This window comes from Physcomitrium patens, chromosome 19 (assembly GCF_059467195.1).
Source record: "Physcomitrium patens ecotype Gransden chromosome 19, ASM5946719v1, whole genome shotgun sequence".
Taxonomy (NCBI): Eukaryota; Viridiplantae; Streptophyta; class Bryopsida; order Funariales; family Funariaceae; genus Physcomitrium; species Physcomitrium patens.
Genome location: NC_143428.1, coordinates 10,440,864 through 10,461,259, shown reverse-complemented (window position 1 = coordinate 10,461,259; position 20,396 = coordinate 10,440,864). Strand labels below are relative to the sequence as shown.

Genomic DNA, 20,396 nt, shown 5'->3' with positions numbered 1-20,396 from the left:
GGTTCTACCAACAGGTTTATTATTATTTTTTTCAGGAAATATTATCCTTCGTAGCCTCCAATCAATGGACGGATTATGATCTTCTAACCAAGAAAGACCAAGGATAACAGGGCTTGATGGGGTTCTAATAATATTAAAAATAACGTGACTACTATGGTCCTTAAACACCACTTCTATAGGTTCTGATTCGTGGGTAACGTTGCCTGGCAATAAGGGTCGTCCATCTATCACCTCTACGTGAACAGGTTTGGACTTCTGTACTGAACGGATCTTGTGGCGTTTAGCAAACTCTTCATCTAAAAAACAAGTAGATGCCCCCGAATCCAATAAAGCTAAAGTTTTTTGTTTTTGAGGGCCTAAAAACAAAGGAATTGTAAAACAACGGGCAGGTTGGACAGAGAAGGAGGAACTTGATTGTTGTCGTGATATTAGATTGTCCAGCAGCACGATTCCTACTGTGGCTGGGTGTCGTCGTTTTCCGGAATCATCGCACTTCTAGTCTTGACAAGGTGCCAATTTTGCTTCTTTGGGCAATTTCCAACCTTGTGACCTTCTTCTCCACAGTACAAACATAACCCTTCCTCCATACGCCGTTTCTTCTCTGTTGGAGTAAGAGATAGGACACGCGCCGTGTCGATTTGTATGTCTGTTGCCTCCGAATGTGAGTTTAAGCTATTTGCAGACATAGTCACATCGTAACGAGTCATTTGGTGTCTTGGACGTTGGTCTTGGCGACGCTGGAATAGGCGATTGTCACACTTTACAGCTTGGCTAATAGCTTCGTTGAGCGTTTGAGGATCAGGAAGAGATAACAGCAAGTCCTTCACATCATCCTTCAAGCCCCAATAAAACTGACTCACCAACGCCTCTTCACCCCAATTAATGTCACTTGCCAATTGTCTGAAATCCGAGGCATAGACTGATGCAGAGCGTGTTCCTTGTCGTAGCAATCGGATCTTTGTTGTAGCCCATCGAACTTTATCATGCTCGCCAAATGCTTCTGCAAACGCCTCCAAGAACGTTTCAAAGTTGCTCAGGATTGGCGATCGCTTCTCGAACAAGGGAGTAAACCAAGACAGAGCTTGTGTTGTAAGCAAGGTTCCAACAAGCCCAACACGCGCTTCCTCCGTCGGATAACGTTCGGGCTGTAAAATTGTTATCAACCTGATTTGGTTGACAAAACCTCGAAACTTGGAACGAGTTCCATCAAACTTATCCGGAAGACTAACTCGAGGCTCCTTTCGTTGTAAGACTACTCGATCTTGTTGAAATGGAGGTAGAACTGCTTCTTCTGGCGTAGAAGTTTGAGGCTGATATGCTTTAGATGGCGCTATCCCAGATGCTCCATTGTTATGGAGTCCTACCATGACTCCTTCGATCTCTGTTGTCCTATGTGACAACGAGGCAAGAGTATTTATGATGGCGTTTAGTTTGGATTCCAAACTTTCAGCCATTTTAACGTCTTAACCTTCGGCTAACCTTCAGAAAGAAGAAAAAAGAGTTTTGACAAGAGGACAATATTGGTTCAGAGGAGAGTACTCCGCAACCTCTAAAACGCCTTAAGACTCCAAGATGAGGGGTAATCCACTCTCTCCAAGAAGAATAAGGCTCCAATATTGAGAAAGAAGAGATATCAGTTTAGAGGAGGGTAATCCGCAACCTCTAAAACACTAGCACACCTTCAAGAAGAGGGGTAATCCACTCTCTAACAAGAAGGAACTAGCTCTGATACCAGTGAAAATGCAGTCTCGACAAACTGTCATGGACACAGAATACAGACTTGAAATCTAACAAGAAGTTCAAGAAGAAGTGGCAGAACTAGATTAAACAGATGAGTACAAGAACAACACCAGAAAGGTGAGCTAGAACTCCAAGAGATGTGTTGTCGAGACTGAAGAACCCTTCAGCCTCGACTCCTATATATACTACTGAATAGGAAGCTTCTCGAGCTACTTCCGCTAACTAGGACGCTTCTCCAACAACTTCTACTAATTAGGAAACTTCTCGAGCAACTTCCTAGAATCTATCAGAATATTCTAGAACCTTCTAAGAATATTCTAGAACCTTCTAAGAGAATCTTTAGGGAATATTCTAAGAATCTTCTAGAACCTTCTAAAGGAATCTTTAGAGAATCTTTAGAAAATATTCTAGAAGAATATTCGAAGAATCTTTCAATGTATGTCCATGACAATTGGCTACCAAGATATATCATGTTTTTTGTAATTGCAATAAGGAGCACTAATTGGCTGCCAAGGTATATTGTGAGTTTTTTATTTTTTATTTTTTTGATTGGTTTCCAAAGTGACAATTGCAATGAAGGACTCTTTGTAGAAGTGACAATTGCAATAAAAGCAATCAAGTTGTAATGAAGAGCCTTTTGCAAAAGTGACAATTGTGATTAATACAAATCAAGTTGCAATGAAGTGAAAATTTTGATTAATGCAAATCAAGTTGCAATGAAGTGAAAATTGTGATTAATGCAAATCAAGTTGCAATGAAGGCCCTTTTGTAGAAGTGACAACAAACACCACTTATTTAAAAAAAATTGACTTTGAGCATTTGCATGTAACATCAAAAAATCCTATTGGTTGGAGCATTAAAGACCATTGATTAATTATTAACATATATTATTTTATTATTTTTAATATTTTATTTTTTTAATTACAATTGTAATACTATGAGGCACTAATTGATTAATGTGGTATATTATGTTTTTTTTTGTTTTTATTTTTTTGTTTTTTTTAATTGCACTAAAGAGCACATTAAGTTGCAATGAAGGGCCCTCTACAAAAATGAACAACACTTTTACCACTTATATATAAAAAAAAAAAACTTCAAGCATTTATATATAGTGTCAAAAATTCCATTGAAATTGTGTTTAGTTATATTTGTCTATAGTTATAGTGAGGTCCTTATACAATATGGTTGCTAATGTATATTATATGTTCCACGTGATTGGATGTAAGAATTAGCTCTAATTTGGCAATTTAAATTTGATATGTACCTTTTTAGAAGCAATAGAGCAACAATACTTAATGAAGCGCTAGCATCATGTATAAGAACACAAATTATTGGATTTGAATTTGGATTTGTTTTTATGCTACATATCATGTATTGCAAATGTTTGTATTTACTTTGATATTTGCATTCACAATTGCATAATTGATGCTTTTAAACACCATACTCTTTGATAATGTGTATGGCTTTTGAATGAAATAATGATCTAAATGGTAGCCTCTCTTTTTGCTGCTATTGATGTATATTGTGTGTTACACATGATTGGATGTGAGAATTGGCTTTGTTTTTCTACCTATTTGATAATTTAAATGTGTTGTGCACCCTCTCGAAAGTAATAGAGTGGCAATATCTGATGTACTATGTGACATGTCAAAGTAGCAAAAATTTAGAGCAACAAAAACTTCACAAAAAGTCAAGAGCAATATCAAAAAAGAAGGCTGCCAAAAAAAAAAACTTCTCAAAAAGTTGGAGCAATAAAATGAATATTTGCACAAAAAGTAAGTATTGCATTCGTCAATCAAAACTTTCAATTCAAGGTAAATGGCACATACATTCAAGGTGATCTATCAACGCATATTCATTGCTGTTGTTACTGCTTTTATTTTACAACTTATATAACCAAACGATTTTGAATCTATTGAACGTATGTAAATTTGATTTGGGTAGTGAAGACAATGCTAATGGTGCTAAAAACTTCATATTACTATTATGCTATGTGATATCTTAAAGCAATATTATCTTTACAAATAGTCAAAGCAACCAAAATGAGTGTCTGCACAAAAAATTTGCATTGCACTAATACAATAAAACTTATAGCTTGGAGCATATGGCACATAAAGATGGAAAAAAATGATTCCTTTGCTTTGCTTGGCAAATAGACACTTGTTGTTGCTACTCTTGCTTTACAACCTATGTAGCTAGATGACTTTAAATTTGTTTAATGTATGCAAATTAAGTATAATGTAAACATTTTATCAATGAAAGACTCATATTTTTTGTAGAATATGAATGTTATATAAATTATGAATTTATAATTAATATATTCATACAAATTTCATATATGCTACAAATTAGGATGAAGACAATGAATTGCAATGAAGATGCAATGAAGGCAAATCAATATGCATTAAAGAGCCCTATGTAGAAGTAACAATTGTGATGAAGGTAAATTAAGTTATTATAAAGAACCATCTACAAAAGTGAGAATTGCATTGAAGGAAAATTAAGATGCAACAAAGAGTCCTATGCAAAAGTGACATGTGATGAAGGTAAATTAAGTTACTATAAAGAGCCATCTATAAAAGTGACAATTTTAATGAAGGCAAATGAAGTTGCGATGAAGAGCCTTTTGTAAATTTTTTTTGAAGAACAATAGTAATAAAGTGGAGCAACAATGATTTACTTAAACAAAAGTCAAGTTCAAATCTGCTAAACATATATAAATTAAGTGCAATGTAAATATGGTTTTTTGAATTTAGACTATGAATTTATAATTTTATAAATTTTTGTGAAGTATATGAAGTTTTTTTAAATTTAGAATTTTTATAAATTTAAATATTTTTTATAAATTTCTAAATTTAGAAATTTATAATATTTTTATGAATTTAAACAAAGAATTTTATCAAGATAGTAATTATAATAATCACACTAGATTTTGTGTTTGTAACAGATATGAAAGAATAAGAATTCATGAAAAAATTCATGGCATTTAATATGCAGTCATGAAATAATAAAGAATCTAACTAGTAGAATGAAGGCAAATTAAGTCTCAATGAAGAGCCTTATGCATAAGTTTTTTAAATTACAACATTCTAATTTAGAGCGACAAAGTGAAGTTTGTGAAGTTTTTATGAATTTAGAATTATGTGAATTTCGTAAATAACAACAATATTAAAGAGTAATAACAACAAAAAAGTAAATTTTGTAAATTTTAGAATTCTATAATTTACAAAATTCACAAAACTCTAGAATTCTAAAATTCACAAAATTCTAAAATTCTAGCAATTCTAGAAATTTTTGTAATATTAGATTTTTGTTCTTTAAAAATTTAGACTATTATTCTTTAAGAGTAATAAAGTGAAGCAATAACAACAACAACAACAACACAAAGGGAGAAAAAATAGTGGTATAAATGGATGTACAATAAAACAAGGATATAAAAGGCTATAAAAATATACAATTAATATAGAAAGAATCATTGCAAAAACCAAACATGATAGATATAAATAGAAGCATAAATAGAAAGAGTTGACAAAATTTACAAGAATACATTGAAAAATAGAGGAAGAATCACAACAAGAAGAGAGACTATCAATGATGGTAGCTGTAGCGACAAGGAGGTGTATAACATATTTGGAGGCTGATATAAAAGATCCTTAATTCAACTGCCAAACATGTGAGGGAGAAGAGAGGTTGATAGTGATAGCAATATCCATAAGCCATAATGTAAAAAGAATGGATCAAATATGTAAGCAAAAAGAGGAATCAAAGCAAGAAGAAAGCCTACCAAGGATATCAAGAATAATAACAAGCAAAAGTGTAATGTATTTGGAAGCTATACTAGGGAATAAATTAATGTGTTATTACCAAAAATATTATGTGACATTAAGTACTGTCTAGCAAATCTTGAAGTCAATTATTAAGATGTAGAAAAAATAAATTAAACATGTGAGTATTGTGGAACATTTTTTTAGTTGGAAAAAAAAAATCAATAGATCATGGATCAAGCTTGTGTGAAGAAAATATTTTAAAAAGAAAAAAGTTATTCTTTTTCTACTTATTATGCTTCTAGATTTTCTTGCTTATGTATGTGTGTCACAGAACATTGAGTTTAAAAAGAAATTTTATTCTTACAATTCTACTTTTGATTTCACTTTGATACACCTACAAAGCAATGGGTTTGAACTTGGACAAGGTGTACATACTTATAAGATTCAAAAGAAGTTCTACTACATGATTAGACAAATAAAACCTAATACAAGTGTGCCTCCTAAATTTTTATAAGCTTATATTTATAATATAAATAATGAGGTGGCTCACTTATAGGATTTGTATGTGGCATTAAATGAGGCACATTTGAAGTTATTGAATGAAATATTAGGATGGCTTAATTTATTTGTTCATATTTTTTAAAAAGATGTAAATTATATTATAATTAATTTTAATGATAAAATCTCCTTCATTATAATTGTAGATCAAAATTGCTTTGACAAATTAAATTCATATTAATACAATGCATCTAAAATCAACAAAATTACAATAACTTTGCTTGGTGAAAGTCAAAGAAGTAAGTAACCATGATGTGGTGGTCAAATATAATAATAGAGGTTTAATTATAATAGATGATCATGTGCTTGTATATGATCCAATATAATACTCCATCATCTTTTTTGTTAGATATGATAGATAGTCAAATCATGTAAAATAAATATATATTAATAAGCAAGTAAAAATTCAAGGATATTATACTTATCATATATAGATGCAAGAAGATCAATCATCACTATTACACATTCAAGGTAGATTGTAGCAATAATATTTGGTCGATATGGCAGCAAAGAATGAGCAAAATAAACTTAATTTTCTAGCAATGAATCATTGCATGGTCAAGACAAAGGTGTATCAAAGGCTTAGAGATATGGTAGCTGCAGATAAAGGAGTAGGAATTGTAGACATTGTTGTGATGTATCATAGTTAATAAATAAAAGAATGAAGAAAATATTAAATTTTAAAAGATCTTATTTCAAAAATTTGTAGCAAATTATTTTAGAAATATAGATAATAATCAAAGAATAGTAAACTAAAAGTATAAATGCTAATTTTTTCAAAGTAGACTTCTACTTACTTTATAAAATCATAAATAAGGCAAAATAAGGTAGATTAAAAAAATAAAGGATATAGACATATGTAAGAAGAAGTTAGAAATTGATTTTAATAAAAATTACCTCAAGAACACAAAAATTGATATCCAAAGAATGATTGTCAACTTGGATTGAAATCAAATCCCAAGGCACAAAATTACATACTTACAATAATTTTGGAATTTGTTTATATATTAAAGAGTAGAATTTGAGAGGAGACTTTATAAGATTTCTTTGAGCATCAGTTTTGAGTGATTTGAGTTTTTAATGACTTTATAAGAGCTTTACAAAGTTAAGGTTGTTTTAGGTAATTCTAAGTATTATGAAATATAATAAGATTTATAATTTGAATATTTTGTGAATTTAAAAATAGATCTATGGATGAAATTTTATAGAATTTTGAATATAGTTTTGCTGAAAATATGTTGTGAATTTGAGCTTAATTAGAGGGTTGGATTAAAGGTTGTTGAAGTTCAAGTGGACTAGGTGTCAAGGACAAGAACTCGATAAAAAAACAATTCAAACAAGTGAGCATTCACTCAAAGAGAGGTAACAAAATATATATAAACAAGTATATATATTGAAAAAGAAACTGGAATGGCTATTGCCAAAAGACAAGAAAACTAGAGACCCTTGAAACAGACTAGAAGTAAGAAAGGAGTTGACAAGAGTGAAGAAGCCTTCACTCTTGTCTCTATATATACTCTCTAACTAGGAGCTACGTGGCGACGTTCTATAGGACCTCCAATATGTGTTGATTTTGTAGGGCACATGCCTTGACTTACAAGGCAGGTTTTTCTACATGTGGGCCACATAGTTAGCTTGATCTTCAAGCTAACAACATGTGTGGCACATGGCCAACTTGTTGACCACGTTTCTAATCCAAAAAGTCAATTAAAGACACCTATGAAGTCAAAGCAGCATCTAGGAAATTTCTACGAAGCTTCTATATTAAATATTATAGAATTAACTTACTTTTACCTATTTCTATATGTAATTATTAGCTTACATGATTATGGCCGTGACATTACCCCCCCTTCTAGGGACGAGTTCCACGAGGAGCGGTCATCATATGTTGAGGAAATCTAAGATGCGACAAATTGTATTCGCCACATACTCTGATCTCTGTTCTCTTTGAAGATGATTGATAGGGCCTCTCAACCATCGTTAGTGTCCCATACCAGGGCGAGATGACCACCCAGTTATTTGATCATTGTTGAGGCCTTCGTAACTTCCTTCGAATAGAATATTTGGAACACCATCAAGAGTTGTTCCTATCTCTAGCAAAATCACCAAACATCGGGAGTCCCTTCCCAAATCGTGATACCAAATGTGTTGTATCTCACCATCTATTCGAGGAAGAACATGTCGTTCTTCAAGATCTTCATCTCGATTGCGTCGTCTTGAAGGTTGTGACAATCGTAATGTCTCGTCCGGCAAGTCAGCAAATGAAGGCTCTTGAGTTTAATCCGTTGGTTATTGGTTCTCCATCTCCTGAGCGCCACTACTACAACGAAGCTACAAACAAGAATTGAAAGTAGAATGTTATCTTGCCTAGATGTTGTTTCTTTTATAAAGAAGATTTTCATCTTGATTTTGATGGATGTCGTCGATGAAAAGCTTTCACCGCCTTTGCTGCATTTGCAAGATTCTTTATTGGCTCCCATGTGCATTCACTAATATCATATCCGCACCAATGGACAAGTTATTCTATTTCATTTCGACGCCGCCTTGAATCTAAGACTTCTTCTACTTCAAACTCTTCATTATTGTCCACTTCTATAGGAGGAGGTCGAACTTGTCGTCTTCTTGGTATGTCCACTGTCTTGTATAGTTCAAGAAGAGACACGTGGAATACTAGATGGATTTTCATTGTCTTCGATAGATGTAAACGATATGCAACTGGATTGATTTGTGCAGAAATAGAAAATGGTCCCAGCTTTCGATAGTCCAATTTGTCGCAAGGACGAGTGGTCTTGATATTACGACAAAGTAGCCATACCTTATCACCCACATTGAGTTGTGGTTACTCCTTATGATATACATCTACGTTTATCTTTTGTCGTTCTTGAGCTTCCTTCAATTGCGTCTTCATTATTGCATGTAACTCTGACAACCGATTTGCCATATCTTCTGCTGTAGGATTATCAACTTTTGAAAAATCAAAAGTATCAAGTCGTGGATGATAGCCATAATTGGCAAAGAAAGGTGTTTGTTGCGTGGAAGAATGTACCGTATTATTATAAGCAAACTCTGCCAATGGCAGAAGGGTTGTCCAATCATCTTGTTGGTAGTTGATAGTACACCTTAAATATTGCTCCAAGACTTAGTTTACGCACTTTATTTGTCCATCAGTTTGAGGATGGAAAGCCCAAGATAGCTTTATGTCCACTTTTAAAATCTTGAAAAGGGTCCTCTAGAATCTCGACACAAATTGAGTTCCCCTATCCGATATGATATCTTTAGGTAATCCATGATAGCGATAGATATTATTAATGAAAAGCTTAGCTGTTTCTTCACCTGTGATAGATTTTGTACATGGCACAAAATGTGCCATCTTGGTGAAACGATCTAGTATCAAAAATATAGAATCATAAGATCTTGAGCTTGGAAGAACTGTGATGAAATCCATAGAAACAAAAGACCATGATTGTTCTGGTATAGGTAATGGCTGAAGAAGTCCGTAAGGTCGATGACGAGGAGTTTTTGATCTTGAACAAATATTACATGATTGTACAAAGTCTTTGACTGACTTCCACATTTGTGGCCACCAAAAATCTCTTGATATGAGTTCCAAAGTCTTATTATATCCAAAGTGTCTTGCTGCTGGAAAATCATGACGTGCTTGAAGAACACATAAACGTGCTTCTCCTTCTGGAACATATAGGCGTCCTTCAAAATATAATAGATTATTCTTGAACTTGAACTTAAAAGAATCATGAGACTTGGAAGAATTATTCTCAATATCATGAACAAGAGGGTCTGAGGACATACTGGACTGGATTTGCTTGAGAAAAGTTGAATCAACAGTCAATGTTGATTTCATTACTCGGAGATGAAATTGCTCCAGTTTCAAGAAGACCGTTCTTTGTTGCTCAAAAGCTGCATCTCCTTCTTTTGGTGCAAAATAAGAACGTCTAGACAATGCATCGGACAAACCTTGTTGTTTTTCTAGCCGATAAGTGATAATGAACTCGAATCTTGACAAAGACATACTCCAACGAGCTTGACGACGATTCAACATGCGTGCTGACATAAAATACTCGAGGTTCTTGTGATCTGTATACACAGTGACTGGACTAAAAGCGCCTTCTAGATAATGACGCCATTCTTGAAAGGAATCCATGATTGCAAGAAGTTCTTTATCGTGGATCTCATAATTGATCTCGGCTGTTGAGAATTTTCTTGAATGAAAAGCTATTGGATGAAGTTTGTCATTTGTTCCCATTTGTGACAAAACTGCACCTAAGGCAAAATCCGATGCGTCTGTTTCCAAAAAAAATGCCTTGGAAAAGTCAACACGATATAAGATTGGTGCAGATACAAACGATGTCTTCATGGCTTCAAATGCTGCTTTCGCTTCTTGATTCTATTGGAATTTGTCTTTATTGGTCAAGCGTGTAAGTGGAGCTGCAACTCGTGAGAAATCTTTGATGAAGATCCGATAGTAATTGGCAAATCTCAAGAAACATTGGACATCTCTTACTGTCCTTGGAATCTTCCAATCCATGATTCTCTGGACTTTCTTAGAATCCATCATGAGACCATCATTTGAAATGATGTATCCTAAAAAGTCAACTTGAGTAGTGTGAAATACACACTTTTTCATCTTGGCGTACAATCCTGCATCTCTAAGTTTTTGTAATACTTGACGAACATGTATTTCATGCTCTTCGACGTTGTTAGAATAGATCAGGATATCGTCTAGGTAGCAGATGACAAAATTATCTAAGAATTCACGAAATGCATCATTCATGAGATGTTGAAAAGCAGCTGGTGCATTCGTGAGTCCAAAAGGCATGACATTATATTCAAAATGTCCGTACCTGGTTCGAAACGCAGTCTTCCATTCATCTCCTTCCTTGATTTGTACTAGATTATATGCTCCTCTTAGATCTATTTTTGTATAAATCTTAGCTTGATTCAACTGGTCAAGGAGTCCTGATATCAAAGGTAATGGATACCTGTTCTTGATTGTGATCTTGTTGAGTCCTCGATAGTCAACACACATTTGCAAAGATCCATCTTTTTTCTTTACGAATAGAATTGGAGCTCCTGCTGGAGATTTTGAATGGCGTATGAAATTCTTTGCTAAATTCTCGTCAACATATGTCTTGAGTTCAGCCAACTCATCTTGCGATAAATTATAAATTGGTCCAAATGGTGGCTGAGTTCCTTCCTTGAGGTCGATTGAACAATCATATGGGCGATGCTCAGGAAGAATATCTGCATTCTTTTTTTCAAAAACGTCTTGATAATCCTGATATTGACTTGGAATGCCACTTGAAGTCTTTATGCTTTCAGAAATAGGTGCAACATAAATAGCAAAAGTTGATCCTTCTTTTGTTGCATATATAAATGCTTTTGCACTTATAAGTACGGGTTTTACTATACTAGATTTATAACTTTTTACTTGGTTGGTAGAACTATTAATAATGCTTTGGGAAAAGTCAAGTTTACGAGAATTCCAATCTATTCGAGGGTTATATTTTTCTAGCCAGGATAAACCTAAAATAATTGGATTGGACGGGGATTTAATTATGTTAAAAGCTATGCAGCTAATATGACCGTTTATTGTTACTTTTATAGGGCGAGTTTCATGAGTGACATCTCCAGAAGACAAAGGACGGCCATCAAAAACTTCTACATGTACGGGTTTAGTTTTCTATACAAAAGATATTTTATGACTTTTAACAAATTGTTCATCTAAAAAACATGCTGAGGCTCCCGAATCTAATAAAACAAAGGCTTTGTAATTCTTAGGTCCTAAATATAATTCTATTATAAAACAAGAAGAGGGTTCTGAGGAGAGGATAGGACTTTCATTAGGAATTGTACAAGGTTCCAGCTGCATGGTCCCTATTGTAGCTGGACGAATCCGTTTTTCGACATGTTGTCTTCTTTGACCGCCGTACCCTTCATTTTATAGTTGCGTTGTTTCTTTGGACAATGTTGAGCAGTGTGCTTAGGTTCTCCGTAGTATAAACATAATCCTTCTTGACGACGACGAATCTTTTCTTGCTCAATTAGGGGTTTAAAACATACCGTGTCAATTTGCATGTCTTCTACTTCCGAATGTACGTTTGGCGAAGATGTTGATGTTGCCATTGAGTAATAACGTTGAGGTACCCATGTACGACTCTCGAATCGAAATTCAAAAAGTTGATTGTCACATTTTACCGCAAAATCGATTGCTTGACTCAAAGTTTGAGGATCAGGTAAGTTGAGCATCAATTTCTTTACTTCGTATTGCAATCCATAAAGAAATTGACTGATAAGTGCAGCATCATCCCACTTGATGTCAATTGCAAGTTGTCGAAATTGTGAAGCATATATTGTTACTGAGCGGTTTTCTTGTCGTAAAATTTGGATCTTGTTTGTTGCGACACGAGTTGCATCGTGTTCACCATACATAGATCGAAACTTTGCTAAAAAAGCTTCCAAATTATCCAATATTGGATTTCGTTGTTCAAGAAAAGACAAAAACCACGATAATGCAGAACCAGGAAGTAGAGTGCCAATAAACCTGACTTGTGATCCTGGAGCTGGATAGCTTTGCGGTTGAAGTTCAATTGCCAATTGTACTTGATTGATGAACCCTCGAAACTTTGAACTTGTACCATCAAATTTCTCCGGTAAAGCAATTCTTGGTTCTCTACTGCTTTCAGGGTGTTGTACAATTGGAGAAGGAATGTGATTTGGTGTAGATGTTGAAGCAGCTCCGATCATCTCTATATCTCCACTTTCTGCTATTCTTGTTCTTTCCTGTGTTGGTGAATTGAGTTGATGCATCGCAAGCATTAACTCCCTCAATTGTTCTTGCATTTGTGCCATTGCACTCTTTATTTCAACAAGCTCTGCCATAATGATACTAAGAAGAAAATTTTGTCTGATATTGCTCAAGACAAAAGAAAAAGAAAAGACTTGATAAAGAAGATACTAAGAACAATATCAGTTTAGAAGTGGGTAATCCGCAAACTTCTAATACGCTTATGTCTTGTCAAGAGAAGGGGGTAATCCACTCTTACTTAAGAAAAACAAAGCTCTGATATTGTAAGTGCACTCTTGTCAATCTGTCAAGGACAAGAACTCGATAAAAAAATAATTCAAACAAGTGAGCATTCACTCAAAGAGAGGTAACAAAATATATATAAACAAGTATATATATTGAAAGAGAAACTGGAATGGCTATTGCCAAAAGACAAGAAAACTAGAGACCCTTGAAACAGACTAGAAGCAAGAAAGGAGTTGACAAGAGTGAAGAAGCCTTCACTCTTATCTCTATATATACTCTCTAACTAGGAGCTACGTGGCAACATTCTATAGGACCTCCAATATGTGTTGATTTTGTAGGGCACATGCCTTGACTTACAAGGCAAGTTTTTCTATATGTGGGCCACATAGTTAGCTTGATCTTCAAGCTAACAACATGTGTGGCACATGGCCAACTTGTTGACCACGTTTCTAATCCAAAAAATCAATTAAAGACACCTATGAAGTCAAAGCAACGTCTAGGAAATTTCTAGGAAGCTTCTATATTAAATATTATAGAATTAACTTACTTTTACCTACTTTTACTTACTTTTACTTATTTCTATATGTAATTATTAGCTTACATGATTATGGCCGTGATACTAGGATCATGAAAATTGGATTTTTATATCTAGTAAGGTCATTTAAGATGTGCAATAATTTGCTAATTGGATTGAGGTGATTTTTATTAGAGCTAATAGTTGACTTAACTTTCAACACTTGTGCATAATTTGCGAGCAATTTAATGGTTCAATTATAAGTTATTACTACTAGAAGATCAATATTAAGATCAAAGATAGAGGTTAGCTGATATCTAAATGGATTATAATATTTTTCTCCTATTTTATAATTTTTTATTCTCTTCAAATTTATTATACTTCTTATTAATTATGAGATTGAAAAGTGTGTAAAATTTTAAGTAAGATCAATGGTTTAGTCAATAGATGTAAAGGTTTTAAAACTACTTTAGGATTAGTTTGAATTGATTAGATTTTGGTTAAAATTTGCTTTATGGTTTAGGATTTGATTAGGATTTGATTTAGAATTTAGGATTTGATTAGGATTAATTTAGGATTTATAACTTAATTTGATTTAGTTTAGAATTTAGAATTTCTTTGAAATTCTTTAGGATTTCTTTAAGACTCTAAGATTACACAGTATTGAAGATGTTGATAACCGCATAGACCTATTCCAAGTTCAACTATTCAAATTCATCGTCTACTTGTACTTACAATGCTATGCAATTGTATTAATGTTCTATTTGAAGGTATAGATTTATTTTTTTTGCTACTACTAATAGAATTGTTAATTACATTGCTAAAAAGTCACTTTGGTTCTTATTTGAATAAGTTAACTTATACTCTAATATCAACAATTCAAAGTCAAATACACATTATCAAAAGCCATATATGAGGTGCTTAGTAGTATACTTATTAGGCCAACCTAATATGGTAATTAATATAGAAGAGGATCCGTTGTAAATAGCAAATTGTTGCAATTTGTAAATCTTAAAACAAAGAATCACTTTGTTGTTTGTACTTATGGATATTAATGACCAAACTTGTCATTATAATGAACATGCAACTTCAAAGTGATTTAATCTTGCAATCATTTGCTAAATGATTACTCTCTATGGGAAATGGTTGTACACTTGATGTCCATAGAGTAGCTAGCATTGTAGATAAAAACGTGGTAACAATAGTTGATTAAATGATTATATTATTTATAAAAAATAAGTTTTCTATTACATAAAAAATTCTTATTAATTATATATTTTTTTCTTTAATTATATATTATATAACATAGGAGTATATAGATGGATATGCTATTTTGATGTCAAAAAATATCTTCGTCAATCAAATCAATGCTATCATTGAGAATCACATTCTAAGCTGTAAATACATATTTTTATTAACAAACATTGATTCTTCTTAAGATGACCAAAAAATAATGTATAGAGTTGAGTTTTTAAATACCATTATGACTATTAGTATTTTGTCCCACTATTTGGCATTGAAAATTGGAATTCTTATCATATTATTGAATAATTTAGATCTAATAGGTGGTCTTTGCAATGAGATACATATAGTTATCTAACAATTTGCCTATTAATTTTTTATTGTGTAGATTAGCATGGACACTTATGTTGAGAATTTGGTAGCCATACCTAAAATCACAATCACAATGAATACCATATATTGGCCATTTATGCTTGTGTATAGGCAATTCCTCCTTGAACTTAGTTTTGCAATGGCCATAAATAAAGCACAAGCACAAACTATGAGTACTATTGGTCTCCAACTATTCTACTTTATATTCATTCATAAAAAATTATATATGGGACTATCATGTGCAAGAAATTCAAGTATGGTGTTTGTGAGTTTTCTACTTGAGTAATAGACAACAAATGTAGTATATGATAAATTATTGAGATGATGTTGGTTAAGATATGAAGGCTTATAATAGTTTGAAAGACTTAAAATTCTTAGCATTAAGCCTAAAATAGCTACTATTATTGCAATCTTTTCATGGTAGTGGATGTTTAAACTAAAGTAATTAACAAAGAATTGTATAGCAAAACAACAAAGTATTGGCAAATTGTATTGCAAAATAACAAAGGATGTATCATTATTTTTATTTTTTATTTTTTATTTAGTTTTTATATTACTGATATTTTATATTTTATATTTGATTATAAAGACAAATATATTTAATCTTATATAAAAAAATTATATAAATTTTATAGCATCAAGGACTAATTTGAAATTGTTCCTCTTGGTGAAATGATGTCATCTTAATTATATCAACAATTATTCTTTGATATTATACAATTCAAATTAATTTTTTTATGAAAGTAGGAAGCACTAATTGATTGCTAAGATATGTTGTGTTTTGACATATATTACTTTTTTTAATATCAAATTATAAACTAACCTCTTAATATCTTAAAACTTTTGTAGGAAGCTCTTCATTGTAATTTCATTTGATTTCATTGCAACTTCATGTTGGATATTATTTAACTTTGTATTTTTTTTATTTTTATTTATTTTTATATCTTTTTTTCATTTTCATTAGCATTCAAACATTAACATGTTATCCAAACTTCTGAAAATCCATGCAATTCTTGATAATCTCATAGTTTATGAAATTTTATGAAATTTTTATATTTATATACTTTTGGTATATTCACTAGACAAAATTTATTTAAATCAAAATTATACTTGACATTGGCAAAGCCAATGGATTTAACAACTTGTATATAAATAAATGAATATATATATATATATATATATATATATATATCAAAAGAGAATAAGTATGGTTAATGCCACTACAACTTACCATCTACTACTTCTATTATAATTTATGCTACTACTACCATAATTTATTCTCATTCACTTTTAAATTTAAAAAATAAAATAAACTTTCATAATATTTGAAATATAAAATATACTAGAAATATTTATAATTTTTTATTTGAATAAAAAAAACTAAAGAAATATATCAAATAGGTAATAAGTTACAATGACAATAACAAAAACTTTGGTGGTATTCACAATACCTTATATATGTACACACACATAATTACCTCTTTGTTAATTAGTATCATTTGCTACAAGAAAATTTATTAGTTATCAAAAATGATTAATTATTAAATAAAATAAAATAAAATGGAAAGCTTTGTTAAAAAGATACTTATCCTTGTTAATTATTCAAGGTCAATTAATTATTAGATATAAAAGATTGTTATATATACACCATGGATTGGAGTCAATTTCCAAACTTTTGACTCAAGAAGGGATATATATATATATATATATATATAATGTGTGGAACATGTATACATTCTTCCTCAATACTTTCCAAAGAGTGAGTCTTACAATGCTGGGACATGTTTAGAAGAGCTGAGTGTGTATGACTTTTCTTGGCTTCCGATCATTATCATTACATATCTCCAAGCTTTTTATTTTTTTATTTTTTATTTTTTAAATAACTCTCTGAAAGAAACTAGAGATACCCCGTCCATACTAAATGCTAATGAAGTAACTGGCCGTTTGTTAGATCCCAAAACAACTCATGTTTAAAACTCGTACTCGTTGATCTCAGCAAGCCACAATTGAAAAGAGATTTTGAACAATCAATACATGAGCTAAATCATGAAAATAACAAAAATAGTTTATGACTATACATGTGCCCAATAAGAGCGGTATCGGTGCCAAGAACGCCATCGGTGAGAATCCCAGACGTGATAGGTACCCCAAAATTCGAAGCAGTGATAAAAATTCTGCCGTCTGCTCCTCCGGCATACAATCCATACTCTCCAGGGTCCAGAGTAACAGCATTTAAAGCTGTCGAAAAGATTACTGACCTTAATAGAGTTCCCAAGGCAAGGCTCCAGATCTGAAAATCAACAATCCCATTTCAGTGTCTTGAAAATTACAATACAGTTTCAATACAAGAGAATAACTAACTCTTTAGGGCTATTCTTAGTGTGTACAAATTGTGGTCCTCTTCAACATAGCGCAGCCGTAATCTTCCAAGCACATTCGCAAGGGTTAAATTTTTAACTATTTTAAAAAGTTGGAAAAATTCTACAGGGATCAAAGCCTTGATAAATTAAGAATATTCCCAAGATGCGGAAGAAGATCGTGAAGTAATACGCGGTCACCTTGCATGTATGTTCCAAAGAACAAGAAACAACAATGACACTAGAGTCGCCAGAGCCTGCAAGAAGCCCCGTTACAAGCAAGGTGTGATCAGACCACCCATACATGGCAGCGACCTGTCCCTCTGCTCCTTGACCATCATCTTCCGTATCCAAAACCCTGCACACAGAGCATACACGCAATTAACCTCAGCAGTAGAGTTACGATCAGCACCACGAGGTTCCTGTACGAGACAACCTGTCAACCAGACTAAACAATTCATACTTACAAGGGTTTAGGGTTTGAATGAGAAGATTTACATGTAGGCATACACAACTGAAAAACAGAACAGAAACTTATTGTGTAATTGAACAGAGATTCCTGAAGTGATTCAATCTAAGCGCATAAACACTTGCTGAACCTTACAGTCAAAGTAAAGAACCTGAGAAGTGGCCAAACATTGGTAAGGCCGTCATCGGCTCCAGAAATCAGCAACGAGGCGTCGTCAGAGACAACCCACGTTTTTGTGGTGGCCTGGCCTGAGCCTTAGCAATCGACCAGTCGCCACCTATCCACCATTACCAGAGAGAATCAGCACAACCTGAGTAGATGTATCATGAAAAGAAAAAACCTTTAGAATATCTGCTGCAGACATTAAACAACATCACGTCCTTCACTGTTATGCTTATCACGTCCACAACTCACCTCCCAGAAATAGACTCGGCCAGACGCACCACCGCCAGCAAGGTAGGCTCCATCGCTGGTGCATGCGAGAGGACCAATAGATTCCAACGGGTAACTCTTGAATGCTACCAGGTTCTGTCTCCAGCCACAAATATGCAAGTTAGACACGTTATTCTATCGCATCACTTCACAATCAATCCTCCTGTGGGCAGAGTGTCTACACAAGTTCCCAGTGCTGCATTGTTGTTCGACACGGATTGAAGACCAATGTATTGTTAAACAATGTGAGGTGCACAGAGGTTCAATACTGTTGGAAACAATATTATTATTAATATGATCAATTGATACACAAATATATTGTGTGTACAAGGGTGACACCAAGAGTCGCAACTCTTGGTATAAGGTCAATACACAGTAGATAGTATTCTACACAGGAGACTAGTGTACTATATAGTATAATTCTCCCAATACTTCCACTAGTATACTAATCTTCATCCTTGAATTGAATTTCATCCATAGCAAAAGTTCATCCATTTTAAAAACAAATATGTGTGAGAAATATAGGGTTTCAATCTCCTTTTTGGTGTTACATTGTTGGGAAGCTCTTTTGCAGCTCTGCCACTACTTCTTCAAATTTGAGAAGGTATGTGTTTCTTTATTGACTTGTGTTTGCTTGTTGCTTCTTTGTCTATTGTCCACACATTTCTTGTTTTTTTTTTTTTTTTTTTTTTTTGTTATTTCTTGATTGTTCTATTGTTGGAGGAGGTGTTGTCAAGGAAAAGAGAGTTTGCCTTGAGAAAGTGCTGGGCTTTTGGCTAACACTAAATTCTCAATTAATCATAAGATGAAAAATTCTACAAGATTATTTATAATTTTGTTTTTATTCCTTTCCATGATATTAAACATAGTAGCAATAAACATCAAATGCCAAGCCTCTAGTAATAGTAAAAGTTATAATAGTAAATAAAAATTACCAAACCTCTAGTAATAATAAAAGTAGCAATAAATAATAATTACCATACCTCTAGTAATAGTAAAAGTTATAGCAGTAAATAATAATTACCGAGTCTCCAATAATAGTAAAAGTTGTAGCAGTAAATAATAATTATCAAACCTCCAGTAATAGTAAAATCAATCAATAATTTCCGTAATTTCCAAAACCATTTTTGTGGTAGTAAAATCCTTGTAATACCAAAATTTCTTCAATACCGAATCCCTTTGATGCACTAAACTTTAAAATTTGATAATACTCAATCTAACCGTTAGATTGAGCTCAAATTTTTAGGAAAGTAAGGCAGTACCCTTCACTCCTTTATATCCAAATTTCAACCGTCGATTCTTTACAAAACTCTAGATAACACAATTTCAATAGCACGGCCTTTACATGTTGACTTACAAACACCTAAATACTGATTTTGCGATTTCTTACAAACCCAACATTCAAATGACAAGAAATTTTTTTTGTATAGCTTCTCAATATTATAACTACACCTTTGGTAAGTTTGAGCCAAAATTCATTCAAAAATGCTCAAAAAAAATGGCTCAATACATAACCATCAATAATTCGGTTCACTTACTTCCTTAATTTGCAAGCTCTGACTTCGACCAGCCATTTCTTCCTCACTTCAAATCTAATTTCATCAAATCATGCACAATAGTTGAAGCCCTTCAAGTCAACTTTCCAGCTCCATCTTCCGATTGTTAAATGCCTTTCTACAACTCTTTGTATGCTTGAAAGAGTGACAATAGGTACAAATTTCACATTTAGACTTTAAACAGCCATACCTCTCTCATTATAGACTCAAAGTTAACAACCCTTTCTTAAAACTTGTAGTCCTTTAAACCAGCTTTCCAATGACACCTTTCATTTTCTAAAAAACCTTCTACAACTTTCTGTATGCTTAAAAGTGTGACAGTTGGTAAACAATTCACACCC

General features: G+C 32.9%; 1 protein-coding gene across 4 annotated transcripts; it reads right to left on the bottom strand.

The window, feature by feature from the left end:
- Positions 1 to 17,029: 17,029 nt before the first annotated feature.
- On the bottom strand, positions 17,030 to 18,811 carry LOC112296019 (protein ROOT INITIATION DEFECTIVE 3). Of its 4 annotated transcripts, none has more exons than XM_073528833.2 (4): positions 18,482 to 18,811; positions 18,219 to 18,344; positions 17,800 to 17,956; positions 17,030 to 17,531 (listed from the first exon to the last, which is right to left on the bottom strand). In XM_073528833.2, exons 3-4 carry the CDS (start codon positions 17,902 to 17,904, stop codon positions 17,286 to 17,288), a joined length of 351 nt encoding a protein of 116 aa, XP_073384934.1. In that variant the 5' UTR covers positions 17,905 to 17,956; positions 18,219 to 18,344; positions 18,482 to 18,811; the 3' UTR covers positions 17,030 to 17,285. The 4 variants fall into 4 exon arrangements, with proteins under 4 accessions (XP_073384934.1, XP_073384932.1, XP_073384933.1 ...); XM_073528831.2 differs by having other exon boundaries at positions 18,236 to 18,344; positions 18,482 to 18,621; XM_073528832.2 differs by having other exon boundaries at positions 18,236 to 18,377; positions 18,482 to 18,620.
- Positions 18,812 to 20,396: the final 1,585 nt, after the last annotated feature.